The sequence below is a fragment of the Tamandua tetradactyla genome, chromosome 8, assembly GCF_023851605.1.
Source record: "Tamandua tetradactyla isolate mTamTet1 chromosome 8, mTamTet1.pri, whole genome shotgun sequence".
Lineage (NCBI taxonomy): Eukaryota > Metazoa > Chordata > Mammalia > Pilosa > Myrmecophagidae > Tamandua > Tamandua tetradactyla.
The window spans coordinates 21,955,697-21,979,030 of record NC_135334.1 but is presented as its reverse complement, the minus strand read 5'-3'; the positions used below and the strand labels follow the sequence as shown (position 1 = coordinate 21,979,030).

Here is a 23,334-nt window from a genome sequence, read left to right as displayed (position 1 = left end):
ATCATTCTGCCACTACTGCTTTCTTGATTACTGTAGCTTTACAGTGAGTCTTGAAATCAGATAGTCAAAATTTTTTTCTAAATTGTTTGGGAGGTTGCCTTTCCTTATAAATATTAGAACCAGCTTGTAGATATGTACGAAAAATCTTTCTGGAATTTTTATTTGAAATGTGTTGAATCTGTAGGTAATTGGGCAACTGACACTTCAAATCTTCCAATCCACGAACGTGGTATATCTCATTTATTTAGGCCTGATCCTTTGATCAGTTTTGTAGTTTTCAACAAATTCTGTTCATAGATACTAGATTTCTGAAACATAATCCCTTCTGGACATATTGTGGGCCAACACTTTCCTTTCCAGTTGATCGCCTCAGCTCTCTATTTAGGCTATGAAAACTGGCTTAAAGTAAAACATGGAACAATGTTGAGGTACGATGAAGGTACTTTCAGATTTTACTCAACTAGGCTCACAGTACCGCTGAGAAATGTCTGACTGCGCTTCACTGTAACATGAATTATTTTAGCATCATGTTCTCAAACAAGAGATTCCTAAACAGCTTGCTGCTAAGGACACACTGCAAACACATCTGGAGTTCCAGCGGGCTTTTATTGAGATAAATCAACAAAAATCAAGATTTTACCAACCATCTTTACTGAACCTTACAAACCTAGCGGAGATTCAGGCCCATATACGTATACATACAACATAACACATCCCAACAAAAACAGACCCCCACTGGAACATTTGCCAATTAACAGAAAGCCAATTTTTCCCTTCCCCAAATGTTTTCCAAATTTTGAGTTCCCACTGCTCACTTCTCAGCGGAACTGGTCCCTTGTGGCTAGGGACATTGGAACTCTCTCCCATTTTCATCAAACAAAAAGTAAAAATTTTCAAGTTTCAGTTGTTTCAGTAAAGGGAACAGTGACTTTGTTTTCTCCGGGTGCCCCTCCCCCACAACCACTGGTTAAAATACAGTAGCCTGTATCTTAATAACCCAACCCTACCCCCTCCCTTGCCCTGCCCAGTATTGCCTACTGGAGAATTTAAATACACTTCTGTTGCAAACTGTCAGCTATGGAGGGGCAGAGTCCAGGTGCCAATCTAGCTCCCTCTGACCTCTTGAACTGTTACAACTTTTAGACACTACCCTTTACCCTAAAGATGAGTTTCTAGATCAGAAATGACAGTGAATTTTTTTCAGGAGTTTTTTTAAAAACTACCCTTAGGGATAAAATAGAGTTGAGTTCACCGAAGTCCACTTCAGTTTACAAAAAGTTGACTGGCTTCACTTCCAAGAGGCCAGTAACTTTCCTCAACAAAGGTATTTTTGCCAGAAAATGACTCCATAAGCACAACTTCAAGGTATAAAGAATGTTGAAAGCAGCAAATTAAAATAATATGAATTTCCAAGAACTTATTTCATCTTTTGTGACTCATCTATAAGGTCAAGAGTGTGGCTAAAGGCAGTTTTTGATGAGGTTATGAGCTTCCAAAGTGTTTCTAAATCCTTAGTACAGACACCCTCCCTTTTGGGGTACAGTACCCTCCCCCCACCCCTATTAAAAAAAAAAAAGAAAAGAAAAAAAATTAAGCTGTGATCAGAATGAGATGTTTTGATTCCAACAATATACACTCAAGGCTTTGTGTCAAGTTGTCTGGTTTTAACCTAAGCACGATGGTATCATACACAAAGCACATAGCAAAGGAAAGATGCTCCCATCTCATTCTGAAAACAGTTATTGATAACCAACCCCTCCCCCCCTTTGAGGCCAACCCATATTATTAAGCCGAAACTAAACTGAAAATAACTTAGAGACATGTTTTGGTTTCCCTCTCTTACTAATTCCCATGAAAGATCATTTTAGAATCAATTTATTCCATTCCTGAGGGAAGGCATGAAACTTTCTTTCCTATTGGAATTTGTGGGAAAAGGCCAAGAGGCAGCAAGGTGTGTAACAGTCCATAACCCATTACACAAGTACACAACCACAGGCCAGTATGTGAGTTGGATGTATTTTAAATGCTAAAAATAAGGACTAGTTCCCATCCTAATGAACCACAGGAAAAACTAAATATTGGGAAGTATATCGAAAACAACCTCCAATAATAACAATGCTCCTATTGTGAGAGGGGGATTTAAAAAAAAAAAAGAGACCAGGCTTTGACCTAGTCCTTAGAGCATCTTTCCATTTAATAATTCCTATTCAAGAGTCAAGCACCAGAACCGGACAGCTGCCTCTACAAGACTGTGTCCAATAGTGGTGCCCCAGATAGTTTAAGTGCCACTCTCCACCAGAGGCCGTACCTCATAATATTCTCAATTTTAAGTCTGTGCTTTAAGAGGGACCCACAGGCATGTGGCACCAGGCAGAGCACAGTCCAACGCTGGCAAAGGAAGACTGTGCTGTTTGTTTAATCACCCACAAGCTCTCCAACGAGATACAAAATTACATTTGCACTCCCTTCTTGCTTTTCTTCTATGAATGATTCCCTCTTATCTCGCCAGAGGTGGGTGGGTGGGTGGGGAGGAAAGAGCTGCATTAGTACAAGGGCAAGATTTTTCTGGTCAAAATTTGATGCCTTTTAAATTCCCTCCCCCATCCCTTCCCTGGAAAAAAAGTTATTTCCTTACCAGGGTTTGCATTTAGTAACCAACACTGGTTGGACAGGACATATGCAGCTTGGATGCCAAATAAAAGAGCTTACTCTTTTTTGAGTTTGTACTGTGCAGCTCTTGCTACAGTTGTTAAGGAGTTAGGGCTATGTCTGATCAGAAGGCATCTACAGGATTTTTGATCCTCAGGGGATAAGTTACAAATTGTTTTGCTTAGAACTAGGCAGATTCAAAAAAGAAACTTCAAATAATTGATTTCCTTATCAAGTAAGTTAAGCATGAAAGCAAATGTAGGACTTAACCTGTAATATTTTAGGGCTTTGAAAAACAATGGAATACGGAAATTAGTATTTTTAAAATTTTGTTTTTGCTTTTTTTTTCCCTTCTAGATGCCTCCTGATTGCCCTAGTACTGGGTTAAAAGGGAATTAAAAACATAAAAAAAAAGTTCACTGGTTTTGATTCATCTCACTCCTTTTGCCTGGAGATCAGGCCAAACATCAAGCATGTTGGGAGGGGCACAATTTAAAGCAACACTATCCACTGTAAAGCATTTGCCAGCAATTTACAATGCAAAATGACAGATAATTCTTGTCACAACGCAGAGGATGGCAAGCAGCTTTCTTTAGCATTAAAGTTAACAGCTCTCAGGGGTTGCCCATTCCTGCAAGAGTTTATGTATCAAGGTGGGTAGAGGGCAACACATTTACACAATAGAGGAAGTGATCCACAGAAGGTAAACTCCAGAACTGCTAACATTACCAAAGCTGGTACTGGCTAATATTCTGAAATGTAAATCCATGCTTTATACATATACTGCTCAAAGACACTGCTACCCAACAGAATTCCCACATTGCAAAGGCAGATTAATCTTTACCCCCTTTTGCAGAGCTTGTAAAGTTCCTCAAATTATTAAAAAGGGGGAAGTAAAACCAGAGCCTCTCAACAAAACATCTTGAATTATAGATTTTTGAAGTTTCCTTGCTCTCTGGTAGGCCTCTGAAGAAACTTGGTAAGACAGTGTGGCAGCAGTGAATCCCAGACTTCTAAGTTCCCTTTCTAACACAGGATACCCATAGAAGTCTGCTCTTTACAATAAGAGGCCAAAGGACTAGTGTTGCAGAAAACTGAGCCCCTCTCATCTTTAGCTTCTCCCATAATCACTCTAAATCCCCTTAATCCCAGCAACCTTCATCCAAAAAAAAAAAAAATTTGTGTGTATGCACACACACATATATAAGAGAACCCAGGAAAAAAAAACTTATTTACAAAAAGTTTATACAAGTATACACACCCAATTTCTATGGGACACGCTTTACCACAGAGGAAAGAGGGTCAAGGCTCTGACATGTCTACACATCAAGTGCCATAACTGCTAATGGAGACGTTATGTAAACCAGTCTTTAGTGTTCTGCAACAGAGCACAAAGGCTTGTCATATGGCTCCTGCAATGACAGACTGCTCTTTCCTTTGGGAGCGATGATGTATCTACTCAGCCCAGAAGAAATTTTTACTTGGGATTTTTTTTTTTTAAATACATGTATTTACAGTGCGGATGAACTGCAGTTGCATATCAACTCCTCCACATAAAGAAAAAGAAAGAAGTATTTAACATTACTAATACGTTTCATCTTCCAGCCCTGGGCTTGAGTACTCGGGTAGAAAGGGAAGAGAGAGACTTCAACTTGAAACCAAAATGATAAGAAAAAAATTAATAATTAAAAAAAGAGAGAAAAAAGAAAAAGATAAAGAAAAAGAAAAGAAAGAATTACTACGGTTGATTCCTTGGGCTGTGTCTGAAAGATGATATTCTGAATGGTCTCATAGCATAAGGCACTTCGCACAAATAAGTAATAAGCTCTTTAGGCTTAAAAAACGGATGAGTAATCAGGGAGAAGTTGAAATGCACTCGGAAGTCAGCTGTTGGAGAATTCTGAAACTGTAGACAAGCTTGTGTGTTCATCAAGATTCTTCTCTTTTCAGGGTTTCTCCCCTTCTCTTCTTTCTCCTCCTTCCTTGTCCCCCTTCCCCAGAAAACATTTTTAAAAAACCAGCAGTTAGTGCAACTAATGTTCAGTCAGCACACAGTGCAAACAAGTGGAACAAAAAAGGTATATTCCTTCTTTTCAGCTTTTTTCTCTTCACCAGTAAAAAAAAAAAAAGAAAAGAAAAAAAAAGTCTGAGCTCTTTTAAGTCTTCATATAGTTTCAAAATAAAAGAAGATGAAAAACCCACAAAGAGAAGAGCATTCCCCCCCAAAAACGATGTGTCACAGATCCGAACGGGCCTTCTGTAGTTTGTCAAAGCCTAAAGAAAGATTAGGACGAAGCCTAAAATTAACATTTGTGAAAACAATACAAACTAAAATCACAGTCTATCTTAGTTCACCCTAAATGCTGTCTCTGGTGGTTTCTACTCAATCTTTGACTATTGTAGAATCCAATGATTAGAATTAAGGAATTTCTGCTAGGCAAAACAGAGATAAAAAGGTCTGAATTCTAGTTGTTGATAACACTCATCCATACAATTAAATGCTTTTTAAAAATCTACCTTATACTGTACTAGCAAACATTGCCTAGTTATGTTTAAGAGGTTTATGTTTAACTTCTTTTTTTTTTTTTTTCAAGGGCAGGCAACAGGAATTGAAGCTGGGTCTCCAGCATGGAGGGAGAATTCTGCCATTGAGCCACTGTCACACCGCCCAAGATTTATGTTTAACTTTAATTTTTAAAAAAAATTAGCTTTATTTTTATTTTATTTTTGTATGCTTTATGACGGGGGTCACTTTCATTCTTTTTCCATGTGAGTATCCCTTATTCAGCACCATCTGTTGAATTTTTGTGTGTTTGCTGGGAAATGAATGGGCCAGGAATCGAACCCGGGTCTACTGCATAGCAGGCAAGAATTCTACCACTGAACTACCCTTGCATCCCCTAACTTTAAAATATTTAAAAAAGGATAAAGTGAAAAGAATATTTATAAAATTAAGAATAACAGGTTAAATGTTTCCTAATTTGGAAACTACCATCTCTCAAATTAAATCAGATTTTCCCTAGAAAAAAGCTCTGAAGCAGCCTACATTCCTATATATTAAGCCTTGTTTTGAAAATTTCTACCAGAGCCCAACAGTCACCAAATACTGCAAGATGAAATGCAAGGCTGTGCAGGAAATCAGAGTGGGCATTTTAAAAAGACAGCAAGCTATACATTTGGTAGTAGGGCAATTTAGCTCATTTTATCTGCTTTATTAATGTACCCATTAGAAATTAAGAGTGAATGCTGAGCGGGCCACATTGGTTCAGCAGGCAGAGTTCCTGCCTGCCACACCAGAGACCTGGGTTTGATTCCCAGTGCCTGCCCATGCAAAAAAAAAAAAAGTGAATGCTAAAAACAGGGATGGCTTTTGAGTAATAAGCAAAAATACTTTCAAACTCAAAGTTGCTGAAAAAAATTTTTTTTGCTTTTATTATTATGGAAGCTGAATTTGTCTTAAGTATGCTCACATTATCACATTACTTAGGAAGGCTGCATTCAAGAACAGCATTTTATGGGTTCTAAAGAGACTCCCACACCTCATTCAAGAGAGATTTACTGTTTCCTATCATTTATGCCAACAACTATTTTCCTCTATATTGCTATTATATGGCAGGACAAATTTCCCTAAGGAAAAAGAGGCTCTTGATTTCTTTCCTTTCATTAAACATTCCGCTCACTTGGATATTCTGTCAGGTACGCACATGCTTGTTAAGGTTTCTCATCTTCTACAGGCTCGCTGTGGTATTCTGCCACATACAGGCTCTTGTCAATGTTGCTTGGGATGGGTTTAATTTCTGTTCCCAGCTGTTCTTCAATACTTTTCAGGTTGAAGCGATCATCATATGTGATCAAATTTATGGCCAAGCCAAGGTGACCAAAGCGACCTAACCAAAATAAAAAATGATTAATTAAAAAACAAGTTAAATATGGAATAAAAATAAATAATAGGGGGAGCAAATGTTAAAATAAATTTTCGACTGAAATGCTAGCGATAAATGAAAAGGAGGCGGGGTTAGGGGTATGGTATGTATGAATTTTTTTCTGTTGTCTTTTGATTTCTTTTTCTGAATTGATGCAAATGGTCTAAGAAACAACCATCATGATGAATATGCAACTATGTGATGATATTGTGAATTACTGATTATATATGTAGAATGGAATGATAAGTTAAGAACGTCTGTGTTTGTTGTTACATTTTTTTAAAAAATTTAAAAATTAATTTAAAAATTTAAAAAGAAAAAAATGAATAGCAAAAAAACCAAACAAGTTAAGTATGAGAAAAATGTACACCTCTTTAAAAGTGGCAAAACCATACAGGATTATTACTTCTGTTCAGTGCAATTTTAAGTATATGAAACCACTTCTTATGGTCTTCTCATATACACGTTACTTTACAACTTCAGTATTCACAGCCCAAAACTGTACTCTATTTTACCCTTTTGCAAATGACAAATGGATGCACATATACATCAGAAGTTGTCAAAACCACAGTCTGTCAAAACAGTAGTTACAGACTACTCAAAATAGTTACAGACTGTACCATCTAATTAATAAAAGAAGCTCTCATGTTAATTTTATCTCAAACTAAGTATAGTTATATTTTCTTAAAATATGTTCTTCACGAATTATTAATTAGTCTTACATATCACACAATTAAATTAGTTCTAATTCACTGCTTTCACAAAAGAACAAAATTTAGGGATTACACTTCTTAAGAAACTTGCATGTTTCCTCCTTTTCCTTACCTGATCGTCCAATACGATGGAGATAGGTCTCTGCCAGCTTTGGGAAGTCAAAGTTTATCACCACATTCACAGCTTGTATATCAATACCTCGGGTAAACAGATCTTTAAAAAAAAAAAGTTAATTTTTACATTTTTCAACACAGGCACGCCTCTTGGTACCACAATACACCTTTTTTTTTTTTTTTGCATGGGCAGGCACCGGGATTCAAACCCGGGTCTCTGGCAGGCAAGCGAGAACTCTGCCTGCTGAGTCACCATGGCCCACCCCAGAATATGCTTTAATATATATTTCTTGTGTAACCTAAGTTTATTGATCTCATTCAGTTACTAATACCCATTTATGATTTACCATCATTTATCTTTCAGATATATTATCATAAATAAACTGCTCACAAGTTCCCTTTTCCCTGTGTGCAGTTTTTAAAAATGGTCTAAGAAGGAACAAAGTCATGAGACAGGCAATGAGGTGAATGAACCTTGAGGACATTATGTGGTATAAAAAATGAGCCAGAGACAAAAGAACAAATATTGCTTGGTCTCTTTTAGAAAATACTTGTAAGAAACTTAGGGCCTAGATTGTAAACTCTTACAGCAGTCACATTTAGTTTGGAGATGTAAATGTTATTTCTAGATTTTGAGATGTTGTGCTATACATGTATAACCTGGTATCTCCTTGAAACTTTGGCTACTTGTGTGGCACCTAAGACTCAGAGCTGGTGTTCTGCAGCTCTGAAAGTCAGCATCGCTACACACAACTGTTAAACTGAAAAAGAGATTAGGCTTCAATTAGAGATAAGGACACAGCCGATCTGGTCAGGACTAAGGTAAATCAGAATACAGGGAGCAGAATGACACTGTCCATATTTTAGAATGTCACGTATTATATGGGACCAAAGAAGAGAGTCTTACTGTGTCCCAAACCTAAATCTTCTGTAGCACATAATCTCCTGTTTGGACATCTCGCTTAAAAAACCCAAACACGTGGAGCCCAGAATGGGAATGAGGGCTTGTAATTTCTGTAGAGCTTAATGTAGCATCCGGCCACATCCCAGAGTATACTGGGCAGATAATTAAAAAGTATCAGCAAAGTTCCTTGAGAGACTGGAGGAAAAAATATGGAACTATTTCAATGGGAAAGCCCCTGATCTTAACTGTTTCTAACATTAACAACTCCCAAATCAATAGGCCAAACCCCTGATCTTGAGGCTTGCTCATATGATGTTTATTTCTGTAGCAGAGAAACTAAGTCTACCCATAGTTATTCCTAAAAGTTACTACCAAAAACCTCTATTGATACTACATGTAGCCTCTCTCTAAGCCCAACTCTGCAAGGAATATCATTACTCTGCCCGCTATGTGGGATATGACATCCAGGGGTGAAAGTCTCCCTGGCCACGTGGGACATGACACCCAGGGATAAGCCCGACCTGGCACCGTGGGATCAACAATGCCTTCCTGACCAAAAAGGGGAAAATAAATGTAACAAAACAGGGTATCACTGGCTAATAAAGTTCAAATAGACTCAAGAGGCTATAGAGCTTCAGCAAGATATTGCTAATTACCAGTCTGCCAAACCCCAACCAAAACCATCTTGTTAACCCCTAAAGAACACCTAGGGCTCTATCTGAGATACTAAGGCACTAAGATTACTAAGGCACTAAGATTACTTTCCAGAAACCTACAACCTCCAAATGGGTTTGTAGGTTACGTAAGTCCTGACACCTAGAGGGGCCAGCTTCTCCAAGAATATCAACTAGTTCCATCCCCCATCACTGATACACCTTTCCAACAGGAAAAAGTTACAATGGGCATGGCCCAAAAGCCCTAAAAATTGGGAGAAGACTCAAAGGAAGAGGAGTTATAACAGAGAAGACAGGATTTAACAAACAAGTGTGACTGCTGAATCATATTGCTATTTCTTTTAGTCTCCAGTGTCTTGGAGCAGCTAGAAGGAAACATCTACAATTGGGGAACTGTAACCCATTCCAAACTCTGAACTCTGTTGTATAACTATTTGTTACAATGTACTTTGAAATTTATTGTTTTTATGTGTATATGTTATATTTCACAATAAAAAACGTTAAAGAATAGTCTAAGGTAAATATGGAAATTCAGGAACAGACCAGATTGACTGGTAAACTATAAATTCATAAATGAATCTCAAGAATAATTCTTTTCTTTTTTAGACTATTTTCTGGTATTTAATCTAAAATTAAAACATTTAATAAAAAGTTTGTTGTATAAACCTAAAATACTTCAAAGAGGAAATTCACTAGCACTAATTATTTCTGCTTCGTTTAGAATTCATTCATCCTGTTCTATAAAAAGATTTACTACAAATCTGAGGTGAGTTGAAATGCAGGGCCATCTCTTCTACTCTTATTTTTCCATAATTACTATGCTAGTTAAGGCTCTTTTAAAATTCTAAGTAAAAGCACCTAACACTAGGCTAATAAACAGGTTTCCTTACTTCTATCAGCTCCCCACTACAATATAATCCATCATGGCTAGACTAGTACTTCTGAAATATGTCAAAATTTTAACTCATTATTTAATATTGCCTTCAGATAGAATTGAGATTTGACATCACTGCCCTCCGTTCTATAATTTGGTCCTAATTTACCTCTCTAACATATCTCAAACCTTTCATCACCAAACTTGTCCATTTATCCTTTTAGCCCTCTTAGCCCTCCTCTGGACCATTTTTCATCCCACTGTCCTAACTTACAATTTCTTCTTCTGCACGTCTGCAACTTAACCTTTGAAGTCTTAAAATTCCATGTTTGTCAGACTGCCTCAGCCCATTATTTCTCTCTCAAATACTTATGTTACTTACTATTTATACCTTTATTCCCTTGTTGTATCCAACCCAACACCTGTAAATACACCTTTACTGTTTATATATTGTGTAACTTTTGAATTACAATGACAGAGAGTACTGTAACAGACTGTATAGTGCACAAAATCTAAAATATTCATTATCTGGCTCTTTACAAAAAAAATTTGGAGACCGTCAACTCTTACTGCTGTTTATCATTTATCACCCTATCTAAACTATTGCTCCAGGAAAGGAGGGACATACTTTGCATGTATTTTTAAAAATATTTATTCATAATTATATATATATACATACACACAAGTTGTTATTTAATGACATATTACAAGTTATTCTAAAAGATCAAAAAGGAGAAATCACTGGCATTTCAAACAGTTATCTGAAGACAGCCTTACAAATAATGATAAAAATTCAAGCCAATTAACAATAGTAACAATTCAGATCAATATGTAAGTACTATAAATGCCAAGAGCATCTTTTCTTGGGAAAAAATTATTTCATTCCAAAATAGGGTTGCTTTATCCTGAATGTGCATAGTAACTCTAAACCTTTCACCAATGGACTATCTCTTCTTACAGAATATAGGTTCCCCCAAGCTAGGGAGTATATATATATTCTGCAGCACCTACCAAAGAAAGTGTCTGGCAAATAATTAGTAGTCAATAAATATTTGTTGAATACATGAGTAAACCACAACAGACATATATTCAGAATTTAGTTTACAAGGCATCCCCATTTTATAGATGACCAAATGAACTAAAAGAAAGAATATGACTTGCCCAAGCTCATATGATTAAAGGTCAAAATATTAAGACTAGGGCCCTGTGGTTTCAAAATTCTAGGAATCTGGTATCCTTTCCATTAACGCAGAGATATTTTATTTGAGTACATTATACTTAAAGGTCAGATCTGCTGATAAAGTAAACATGAATGTTTGACTTCATAGCTATATGAACGGTCCTTTCAGACTTGAGGTAGAGAAACAAGATGAACAAGTATTACAAGATATTTTATAGTCCCTTTTCCATAAAGTGATTCTTGTAAATTACCAAATTTAATATTCTGCCAGAAAAAAAAATTGGAGTTTATTTTCAGAGCAGCGTCTTCAAAATCCAAATTTGAGGTCACCTGAATATCTATGTGGATGGTGCTCAAATGTGTGTATATATAAGCAAGAACTCACTGAACAATATTTTTAAGATTAAATATATTTATCTGCATATGTATTGTACCTCAATCAAAAAAAAAATTTTTTTTTAAATTCTGGGTTTTTGCTCTACCCAGAAGTCTAGTTTCGATTATTTAATCTCATACCAATAAACTAAGATGATATTTGCAGTGTACAGATAGGAGAGTAATGAATTCCTGTGCTCCCTCTGATCTGCATGTTCGCCTGCCTTCTCACTTCCTCAGTTTGTTTTTCTGCATGTAGTGAAATAAACCAAAATTATAGAATAGTCTGCCTGTTTCTTGGAAAAAAATTTTAAAGCTGCAAACCATAGGTAGTTGCTTAATGTAATTTCACTTTCTGTTGGTTCACTCTTTAATGCAAAAACTACTCAGAAATCATACAAATCCAAAAACTGGTTAAAATGTAGAGATAAGGTATGAATGTCAGAATAAGTCTTCTACAGTTTCAGATATGGAACCTAATTTCAAACTGGAGTTCATTCTTAATTTCAGAAATTCTTTAAGTGGTAGTGGGATGGATATACTGGACTATTTCACAGACTATACGCTATATGATAAGGACAGAGAAGCCACAACAGATAGACTTAGAGAGAGAAAAAAATAGGTAAAGGAAATAAAAAGTACTTACCAGTGCAAACAAGATTGCGGCATAAGCCATTTCGAAAATCATGAAATACACGATTTCGATGTTCCTAAGAACAAAGCAATACATTCAATTTAAGTAAATAACACAGCCCTAAATGTTCCATCGTTTCTTCTATCCAATCAGTCCTTTACACTCAAAATTCATTTTCACATAAATGAAAGATGAGCCAATAATCCATGTAAATTAAAACCAAAGTAAAAGTAACCATAAAATTAGTTTCCTATGGAAATAAGCAATGAATAAATATCTATATGTAGTACTCACCTTAACTCTTAAAGTTTATGTTTTCTGCTGAAGTGAATTTTAAATAACTATTTTTACCATGTGTATGTACACTGATTTACTTTTTAAATACTTCAAACAGAAGGACAGTTTGGCATGACCAAGACATTTATTACTTATTTTTTTAATTAAAGAAGTTGTGGGATTACAAAACAATCATGTATAAAATACAGAATTCCCATATACCACACCCTGTTATTAACACCTTTCATTAGTATGGTACATTTGTTACAACTGATGAAAGCATACTTCTATAATTGTACTGTTCTTGTCTGTGGTATAACTTAGGATTCACTATTTGAGAGTGTGGTTGTATAGACATCTTTAAAATTTTTATTCTATTACAATATATACAACCTAACATTTCCCCTTTTAACCATATTTATTACTTACTTTTTTACAGAATTAACTTTACCATCCAAAGAGAGGTCTGGCATTTGCCCTAAGCTACTGGGAGGTAAAGGAGGGTATTTATTTGCCTGCAGGCTTTGGGTCATGTCATATCAATTCTGACCTTCAGAGAAACTGGAGACTCTAAGTATTAGTCCAACCTCTAGGAGGGACTAAAGGTCAGCCATTCAAGGGCAGTATGTGATCAAGCCCTAAAATCTCTCAACACCAAAGGCTCAGGTGAGCTTCCCTGTTTAGCAATACTCTACGTGTACTGATAAACATCGTGGCGGGAGGAGGTAATCTGGGTAGTAGAAGAACCAGAAGCTCTGGATTTGGATCCATCCCAGATTTTTCCCTATGCATCTCTTTCAGCAAATTTTAAAATAAATCTTTTCCCTGTAATAAACTGTTAAGTACAACAGCCTTCAGTGGGGTCTGTAAGTTCTTCTAGTGAATTACTGAAACTGAAGGTGGTTCTGGAAACCCCCTGAACTTGCAATTAATGACAGAAGCAAGGTAGTCTTGTAGAAACTGTTCCTTCCCTCCACCTGTGCAGTTTAGCAAACTCAGTTACTATATACAAAAAATAAAAAGCAACTACCTTCCAATTAAAAAAACAAAAAGTACATACACATTGGCTCTAGCCTCTTGCCAAAAGTGACACTCTAGCATCTTGCAAACTGCTCTTTGTTTTCAACATGTTTTCTATTCTGAAATATTCTCTTCAGTTTAATACATTAATTTCCCATGAAAATTTCTCACACTAGGCCCCTTCTTGCCCCTTTCTGGCATCTGAGCCATGACATTATGCTTCTTTCAAAAACAACCATACAGAGTTTCCAGTTCATAATCCATTACTGTATAGCAACTACCTTCCATGAAATTTCACAAAGCTGTAGTTAGCACAACAAAAATATTGCCTTGTTAATTGTTAATTTATTTTCCATTAAAGTTTAGAAATGTATTATTTACAATTGCAAAGAGATGGAAACAGCCAAAATCTCCATCAACAGAAGAGTGGCTAAACAAACTGTGGTATATACATACAATGGAATATTATGCAGCTTTAAGACAAGATAAACTTATGAACCATGTAATAACATGGATGGACCTAGAGAATATTATGCTGAGTGAATCCAGCCAAAAACTAAAGGACAAATACTGTATGGTCCCACTGATGTGAACGGACATTCGAGAATAAACTTGAAATATGTCATTGGTAACAGAGTTCAGCAGGAGTTAGAAACAGGGTAAGACAATGAGTAATTGAAGCTGAAGGGATACAGACTGTGCAACAGGACTAGATACAAAAACTCAAATATGGACAGCACAATAATACCTAATTGTAAAGTAATCATGTTAAAACACTGAATGAAGCTGCATCTGAGCTATAGGTTTTTGTTTTGTTTTGTTTTGTTTTGTTTTGATTTTACTATTATTACTTTTATTTTTTTCTCTATATTAACATTCTATATCTTTTTTGGTTATGTTGCTAGTTTTTCTAAACCAATGCAAATGTACTAAGAAATGATGATCATGCATCTATGTGATGATGTTAAGAATTAATGATTGCATGTGTAGAATGGTATGATCTCTAAATGTTGGGTTAATTTCTTTTTTTCCGTTAATTAAAAAAAAAAAAAAAAGAGAAGGGATAGATAATTGGAGATGAAGGGATACAGACTGTACAACGGGACTGGATATAAAAACTCAGAAATGGACAGCACAATACTACCCAATTGTAATGCAATTATGTTAAAACACTGAATAAAGCTGCATGTGAGGTATAGGTTTTTTGTTTTTGTTTTTTTTTCTTTCTATTATTGTTTTAATTCTTATTCTGTTGTCTTTTTATTTCTTTTTCTAAATCGATGCAAATGTACTAAGAAATGATGAATATGCAACTATGTGATGTTATTAAGAATTACTGATTGTACATGTAGATTGGAATGATTTCTAATTGTTTTGTTAATTCTTTTTTTATTAAAAAAAAAAAAAGTTTAGAAATGTAGAGACTGTATCCTTTTCTACGGGCAAGTAAGAATAAAAATTTATTCAGCTGAGGGGCTATATATTAAGAGGAAAAACATTAGGAAGCTTATAATTTCTTAATAGCTTAAGCATAGAAAAAGTAGCATATTAAAATTATGTTCTCTGATAAGAGAAAGGAGGATAAAAAAAAAGAGTTAAAAGTCAAGAGCAGTAGGCCAACAGAAAATTCTGTGATGATAGAAATATTCTGTATCTGCAAATTCCAATACAGTAGCCACCAGCCATGTGTAGCTAACTGAGCTTGAAATGTGGCCAGCGTGACTAAAAGCACTCACTCATATGTTACTTCAATCTTCCTAACAACCTTGTGAACTGTATTACCCCAGTTTTATAAATAACAAAATTATAACTCATAGAGTTAATGTTAAAAAGAAGGGTCCTTTGGCCATTAAGGAATAGCACATTCTTAAATTCAGGGCATTTGGAAGAGCATTTGAACAAAATAAAAATCAAGAAAGATTTAGAAAAAAGTATTTTTTTGAATCTGTGCAAAGTTCTAGTTTCAACACTCACCTGCCTCATTTTAGCATGGATATAGAAGCAAGAATATCCCAGTTGGGAAATCTTCTTGGCTAGCAATTCAACTCGCTGAGAGGAGTTACAGAAAATGATTGACTGGTTTATCTGAAGCTGAACACAGAAAAAAAAAAAGGCATGAGCAAGGAAAACAAAAACATTCAGTTTGCAAATCTTGAAAATATGGAATGGCAAACAAGAAACTTTAAAGAGACTTAGAATCTCATGATGACAAGAGAGATGCAAAGCTATCAGTTGTGAATACTTTTTACTTAATAGTTGCAGATAATTAATAAATTTTACCAGAAGATTATATTTCATAAGCCATGTAACTGCCAACAAGAATAAAATAATCAATGTCAAATCAAATCAAAGTGCCTGTGACTTATCAAGCATATAGTATAAATTTCAGCTCAACAAATAAAACTGCCTATTAGGAAAAATAAAAGACTTTTTTTTTTTTTACAGTGAAAAAGGTGGAAAGACTGATACAATTATCTGTTTGGAGGGGAGCAAGTAGTAGATTAAACCAGTTACCCTGGAGAAAAGTGTGTTGAGGCAGTGTACTTTTTGGCGCTCAGTTACATATGCGTAGTACTGGGTTACTCCCTTCAGAGTTAGTTCCTCCATCAAGTTAATTTCATAGGGTTTTTGCAAATGGGAATTCTGTAAAAAGAAAAATCATAAACTTAAATGAAAGCTGAGCGTATTGCTTAAACTCAAAATGTATACTATGTTTCTGCCTGATTAACTCCTGCAATAAGGGATGCATCTCTCTTCAAAACAAGTATAAAGAATTCTGTCACGGAGTAAATAAATAAAGATAGAAAATCTCAGATGAAGATAGATATGTAGTTTAGTTACTACATAGTAGTTTGCGTACAGTATTTATGTTATCATCAATTTATCTAGCATCAATGACTATGTCATTAATGGCTATGATACTAGAAGCTAAGTGAACAATGAAGACTTCAGTTAAATTACTGTTATAACTTAAAAAAAAATTAGGTAAGTTATACACAACAAATCCTAATTCATGAGATGAGGAAAAAGCCAAAAATATGAAATAATCAGTAGTAATTATGGGTAAAAAGCACACTCATAGGCAACAGGATGGCACTGTTTCCGAAAGTATGGCTTTATACTCACCATGAACTTTTGTACACTAAGAGGGAAAGTAGCAGAATATAGTAAAATCTGCCTGTTTTTAGGTAGCGTGAGAATAATGTCCTCCATTATCTGCACAAAATCCTGTGACAGCAACTTATCAGCCTGCAGTACAAAGAGAACACAACTTGAAAAACAATGAAATAAATATGCAAGGTCTTTGGTTAGCATATGGTCAAAAACAAAGCATCGCTCAACAAGAGCATCGATGGAACACCCCAGGTTACAAACAGTGAGTTGCCCACTACACTGCATAGCTTCCAATGGCATCAAGACAAATTCCCAGTGATTCGCATGGGGAAAAGTATATAATTTCTATCTTGCTGGGGGAAAAAAATTCTAGACAGATATAACCCTTGCTCCCATAAGATAATTTAAATAGTTTATTAATGGGATTTCCATTAAAGATGTACAATATACTGGGAGTGGTTAAAAGTATGGCTATGGAGTCAAACTACTTGGGTTGAAATGTTATCCCTTTCATTTATTAGCTGTGTTAGGAACACTTAACCTCTTTGTATTTCAACTAGAATTTTAACGTAGTAGTATTACCAACCTCACAGTTGTGAAGATTAAATTTAAAAACATGGAAATTAATAATTTATAATTGCTGGCACACAGCAATTAAATGTTAGCTCTTATCACAGATAAAAAGCCTGATCTGAATCAAAACATGAGCAATCCAAAACTAGGTATCTCAAAACAGAAGAAATGGGAAAGAAACTTTATTTCAAAGTATTAACAACACTGATGTGCTTTATGTATAAAATACTGCCAGATTCAGAGGATATGGAGTTGAGTAAGATACAATCTTGTGAGACAGTATATGTAATAGAGACCAAAACCCAAATAATACAAAGCTAAATACACTAAATGAGGGCTAGAGACACTGTATGCTTTTTAAGATGTTCATCACTGAATAATAAGAGACACAGAATGAACTTGACTTTGAGGTTATTCAGCAACTCCTCTTCTTGAAAAATCAAAACAAACCTAAACTACTGGGTATCCCAAAGATAAAGAGAAATAAACAAGGCTGAACTACATATCCCTATCCTCTCTTGCTTTTGAAGGGCAAAACATGTTTCATAAGCAAATTAGTTTAATGAAAAGAAATGGGTATTTATTAGTAGATCATGAATACAAACAGCTGTTGCTTCATTCAATGGCAGTTATAAGCAAAGCACAGAATAGAAGAAAATCATTCCAGATGAAGAGACATTACCTCATCCAATACTATCATCTGGACATGATCAACCTTTGCTACTCCTTTCTTGATAAGATCCAGGATTCTCCCAGGAGTAGCTATCACCACGTGCACTACACAAGATTTAGAAAACATATGTCCTCATTAACTTTAGTTTGAGGAAAAAGCATACAGTAAAGGTTTATCATAAATATTTTATCAGAAACTTTATTACAAAGGTAAAAATACAGAGGCGCAAAAGATGAGTTTTAGGATATGAATTTCCGTTTTACCTCAGGTTGGCTAGAGAATACTTATTTCTTTCACCTCTACAGTAGAGAGACTACAGCTTCCTATATCATCTGCTCCAAATAGGGGCATACTTTCTTGTCTTAAGATAATCCCCCTATGAATCAATGGAAGGCATATCAGGCCTCTGACCCAGCACAATGCCTCTGATCTAGAGCAACTGTCTTCACAAATTAGTTACAAAGATCAAATGAGATAATCATTTTAAAGAACTGTACAGTATCAAGAACATTTTCAAGTAATCAAATGGTAACTATCATACAAATGTATAATTTTATATAAGTGGATCTTATTCCTGCTGTTTCATTACCTTTTTTCAAACAATAATGTTATTATGGCGATTTCTCTATGGAAATGAATAGATTAGCCTTACTTTCTTAAATGGCTATGTGGAATTCAATTTGGACTTTATAACAGTATATATTTAGCCAATCTCTGACAGATGTGAGGGTTGACCAAAGTCTTCAGTACTATAAACCACACAATAGTAAACAACCTTTTACACACAGTCTTGTTATTTGCCCAATTATTTTTCCAATATACACTGAGGAATACACATTTTTAATTTTGAAACATACTGCCAAACGTACTAGAGATTTTATCAATTTATATTCCGATTTTGCAAGAGGGCCTATTTCTCCAAAAAAAAAAAAAAAAAAAATCACATAATTCATCACTATTCTTTTTAGCCTTGTCACCAGACAGGCATAAGTATTATCAACCTACTGGCTTTGTTTATATCTTTTTAAGTAACAGGTTGAATATCCTTCCAATTATTGCTATTTTTTTTCTCGACATTGTTCATGTCCTTTACTCATTTTTTTTGCATGGGTAGGCACCAGGAATTGTACCCAGGTCTCCAGCATGGCAGGTAAGAACTCTGCCTGCTGAGCCACTGTCACACCACCCTCTTTTATTCATTTTTTAATGCAGTATTTTTTTCTTCCTTATTAATTTTAATGATTTTTAGTAAGTTATCAAAAGGAAGCATCTGTGACTGAAATTACAGAGAGCTACACCACACTTTAAATCATTTCCTACCTGTATCATCAAGCCTCATTATGTCATCCCGTAAATTGGTTCCTCCTGTAGTTGCCATCACTTTGGCCCCTCCCATGTGTTTGCTGACCTGGATGCAAATTTGACTGACCTGTAGAGCAAGTTCTCTAGTGGGAACAATCACCATTGCTGGAAAATATCAAGGATACAGAAATGGAATTTAACATTTAACAGAATATGCTGTGTTATGTGAATATTCAAACACATTAAAAATTCATAATTATAACTTTATAGTAAGCCTAAAAGATACTTTGAAAAGATAAATGAATCTCCTTTTAAAAAAGAGAACCTTATTAGTGTTCTAGATTTCAACTTTCCCTCAGCAATACTACCATATAAATACTGTAGTCTTCTTTAGCTACAAACCTTTAAAGGGTTCTTTTGAGTTGGCAAGGGTTTATTAACCTAATTTATATTTTTAAGATACCCTAGAGACATTATCTTGACAGTAAGAGATCCACTAGTCTAAAATATCCAAGTAGAAAACTCCTTTCCAGGTTCTATTTACATCATACAAGTGTAGGTAAAGAGGAATTGGGTAAAACAATAATTATAGATCCAGAAAGCTGAAAACTTAAACTTAATTCTATCAGCTAACTTTGGGCACAATAAGGAAATCTTTCTTCCCTACTGCTTAAACTCTGTAAAGTCCCCAAATCAAAAACCTTTAAAACACAGAAAAAGTTGGTGTTTCTACAAGGAACTCTGCATACACACAGCCGCCATGGTTTATAAATAGCAATGTCAGATAAGTTAATCTCATTATTTTAGCTTTCCTATATACAGGGCAATAATATATCAATATTAAAAATAATATATTGCCTACTTCACTAGAATACTGCCAAAATTATGTCACATTAAAGTATTTTGAAAAACTAGAAATCTCTTCATAAAAAAAAAAAAAAAAAAAGGAATCAGGGTGGGCCACGGTAGCTCAGCAGGCAGAGTTCTCGCCTGCCATGCCAGAGACCCAGGTTCAATTCCCGGTGCCTGCGCATGGGGGGGGGGGGGGGGAAGGGAATTATATATTCATACCAAAAGCTGTGAATATTAATTCTAGAGTATGTAAATTCTTACTAAAAAAAAAGGATAAAAGGTAATATCTTGTACATTAGCTCCAAGGCTTAACCTGTCATCTTTAGTTTTAACAAATAAAAGCCTTTCACCAACTAACCTTGTATATTGTCCTTCTTCAGGTCTAGCCGTTCAAGTAAGGGAATGAGGTAGGCACCGCTCTTGCCTGTTCCATTTTTTGCTCTAGCTAAGATATCCCTACCAGATAAAGCAATGGGAATGCTCTCCTCCTAAAAGAGACAAGACAATATAAAATGATTTTTGAATAAAAACAGAAAATAAGCAAATTTTTTTCTAAAATACACACTGAGGGAAACCATTGTGGGTATTGCTCTGATGTGCTCTAGTTTTGTATTTTACATGAATCAGTGCAGACCAAGTAAATCAGCAGGACCAGGAATCATCATTATAATTATCAATCACTATTACCATAACCACTCAAAAAACTAATAAACTGTATTCCAACATCATAAAAGTGTGTATGAGTTTGCATGTGTAAGTGTATGTGTAAGGAAGATGAGCATCAAGAACAAATGGGGGGGGGCGGGCCACAGTGGCTCAGCAGGCAGAGTTCTCTCCTGCCATGCTGGAGACCTGAGTTCAATTCCCTGTGCCTGCCGTGCAGGAAAAAAAAAAAAGACCAAATGGGGAAGGCTTAAAGAAAGAGGAGAAACTTGAGCTGACCTATTGAGTGGACTTGAATATATGCGAGTGAGGGGAACAAAGAACATTTTGCTATTAAAATCGGGGGGAAAACAGCTCAAACAATTCAAACAGAAGACTATACATATTTTGAGACTAGTACACCAATTTGACTGCAGTGAAAAACTACAGGCTGAACAATTTATCCTTGCACAAAACAGGACAGACTGGAAGTTTTACCTAAGGTCCTAATTGACATTTATTATAGCACATAAACCTCCAAGGTCTGGGTTTCACAGCCAACTTTTCTGCCCTAAAACGCGTTCTCAATTCATGATCACATCACTGTTGGTAACTTTTCATTTTCATATTTTAGCTTACTTTTGCAGAAGATAACACTTCCTATTAACCTAGGACGTATTTACCAGACAACACCAAAGGATTCCCAACAGTAACTGAAATTCAAGACAAGAGGTACAAGTGAAGAAAGCTGACAGTTAAAAAACAAAATGACAGCTGGTATCTTGTCCAAAAGACACTGCAGTCACTAAATCATAGGCTCTCTTCCTTTAAGATAGTTCTAAACTCAGAACCTGAGTACTAATTCATCTGAAAAGAATTACAGTTCCAACCCTATGAAAATGGTTTTAAAACAAACAAAAAGAAGCTCTACAATTCTCAGTAATAATCAGGCTGCCATTTAATCCGTTGGTCAAATACCAATTTGAAAAATTCTATCCTGTCACTTCAAATTTAGCTACCTAGACAAAACATGCTTTCTCACTTCTAATTCTAAAGCCTAATATAATGACTTAATCAAACAGTGACATTTCTGAAACAGTAACTATCAACGCTAGGTGAGTCAGGTTTCTTAATTTGGCTCCAATTAATAAATAGTAATAAGGCCCAAATTCAAACTTTACTCAAGGGTGGGGTAGATCTACTGGTGATATGGTAAAGCACTAACTAGTCATTCTGAAACTTATGCCTTGGCCATAAAGGAAGAAAAGACAAGACAATGTCAATAGTTCAATACATGCAGCAGTGGCAGCAGCTGCTGCTTATATCATTACATCAAACATGTAGGCCTGGAAACTCTTCACGGACTTTGCAGAAAGAAGCTGTTTTTGTTTTTTGTTTTCTTTTCTTGTAAGGCCTCCCTTAGATTTCTCATATGAAAAATAAAGCATGAGAAACATTTAAGATGATTTTTATGTAACAAAATATTAATTGTGGATTTGGGTACCTGGGTGGGTGGGTGGGATATGTTGGATTTCTCTTAATAGATTTTGTATTATTTTTGCAGCTATGCAGTAAGTTTGAAGTTATTTCAAAATAAAATGTTCAAATAAGTAAATTAGTAAAAATAAAAGATTATGATATTCAGATAAAAATGTTTCAAACATGTTCATACACTGCTTCAGGGCCTTTACCCAAATAAATTTCTAAAAGAAACAAAATAAGTTTTTTTACATCACAGAAGTTTATGCTGTCGGTATGTGATTCTATACAATAAGAACGAAGTTAACTATATTAAATAAAAGGACTAAGCACATTTCTGCTCTTAGAGAGTTATTACCATTCTGCATCAGAGACGAGAGAAAGATGGATCCAGGGCTTTCTTTACTCTGCTCTTGCTTACAGTCGGTGAATTCCAGAGTATTGTCATGTTTGTAAATAAGGACTTAGAGAATGGTTCAGTTTGCTGCTTAAAAATTCAACATGCTCAGTAATTTGACAAAACATACCATGTGTCATTGTAAAAACAGACTTTTCAAGCTAGCACTTGTTAAGAAAGAAAAGATCACAAGAGGAAACAAAATCTTCAGTCTTTCTCTATAAAAGTTTCATGCACTAAATTTGCTTACTTGGAATACTATAATTTCCAGAAGATTTCTAGGCCAGATAAAGTCTGAAACCCACAGAGACCAGTCTCTCCAAGATTATCAAATAATTATATCCCTCTATTCTTTGATGTTGACACCCCTTCACAACCATGAGAGAGTCAGAATAGACACTGCTTAAAGATCCCTACAGACTGGGAGAAGGTTCAAAGGAGAAGGAGGAGTTGAAACAGAGAAAATGGGATTTAACAAATGAGTATAGTATAACTGCTCAATCACCATACTGATGTTTCTTCTCGCCTCCAGTGTTTTGGAGCAGCTATATAGAGAAATATGAAATAGTGGAATGTTTACCCACAACAAACTCTGAAATCTGTTCAGAAACTATTTTGTTGAAATGTACTTTGAAAATTATTGCTTTTTTTTCTTTCGTGTGTGTGTGTGTGTGTGTGTGTGTGTGTGTGTGTGTGTGTGTATATATATATATATATATTTCACAATAAAAAGTTAAAAAAAAAAATCCTGGCTTCAAAATGGAACATCTTTAATCTCTGACAAGCCGCTATTCACATAATCGTAAGTGGGACTTGTTGATAGTGACACAACAGAGTAAAGAAAGTCCCAGTCCATTCACCTGTCTGACCCGGAAGTTAAAACACAACTGTACAATGGATGGTCGGAAAAGTTCAACTAGTTATTCACTGTTAATCAATGATATAAAACTGGTTCTGTCTATGGTT

General features: G+C 35.3%; 1 protein-coding gene across 4 annotated transcripts in view; it reads right to left on the bottom strand.

The window, feature by feature from the left end:
- Positions 1–2,147: 2,147 nt before the first annotated feature.
- The window catches only part of DDX6 (DEAD-box helicase 6), a 36,858-nt gene continuing 15,671 nt past the window's right edge, over positions 2,148–23,334 (bottom strand). For 2 of the 4 annotated variants that reach the window (XM_077112725.1, XM_077112722.1), the window contains 10 exons: positions 20,209–20,338; positions 19,017–19,163; positions 17,706–17,800; positions 16,463–16,585; positions 15,851–15,979; positions 15,311–15,427; positions 12,053–12,116; positions 7,398–7,499; positions 6,354–6,536; positions 2,148–4,923 (listed from right to left, as the gene is read on the bottom strand). In XM_077112725.1, the coding sequence (XP_076968840.1) occupies positions 6,361–6,536; positions 7,398–7,499; positions 12,053–12,116; positions 15,311–15,427; positions 15,851–15,979; positions 16,463–16,585; positions 17,706–17,800; positions 19,017–19,163; positions 20,209–20,338 (1,083 nt within the window). In that variant the 3' untranslated portion in view covers positions 2,148–4,923; positions 6,354–6,360. Of the gene's footprint in view, positions 4,924–6,329; positions 6,537–7,397; positions 7,500–12,052; positions 12,117–15,310; positions 15,428–15,850; positions 15,980–16,462; positions 16,586–17,705; positions 17,801–19,016; positions 19,164–20,208; positions 20,339–23,334 lie in introns of all 4 variants that reach the window. The other 2 variants (XM_077112723.1, XM_077112724.1) reach the window with 2 other exon arrangements.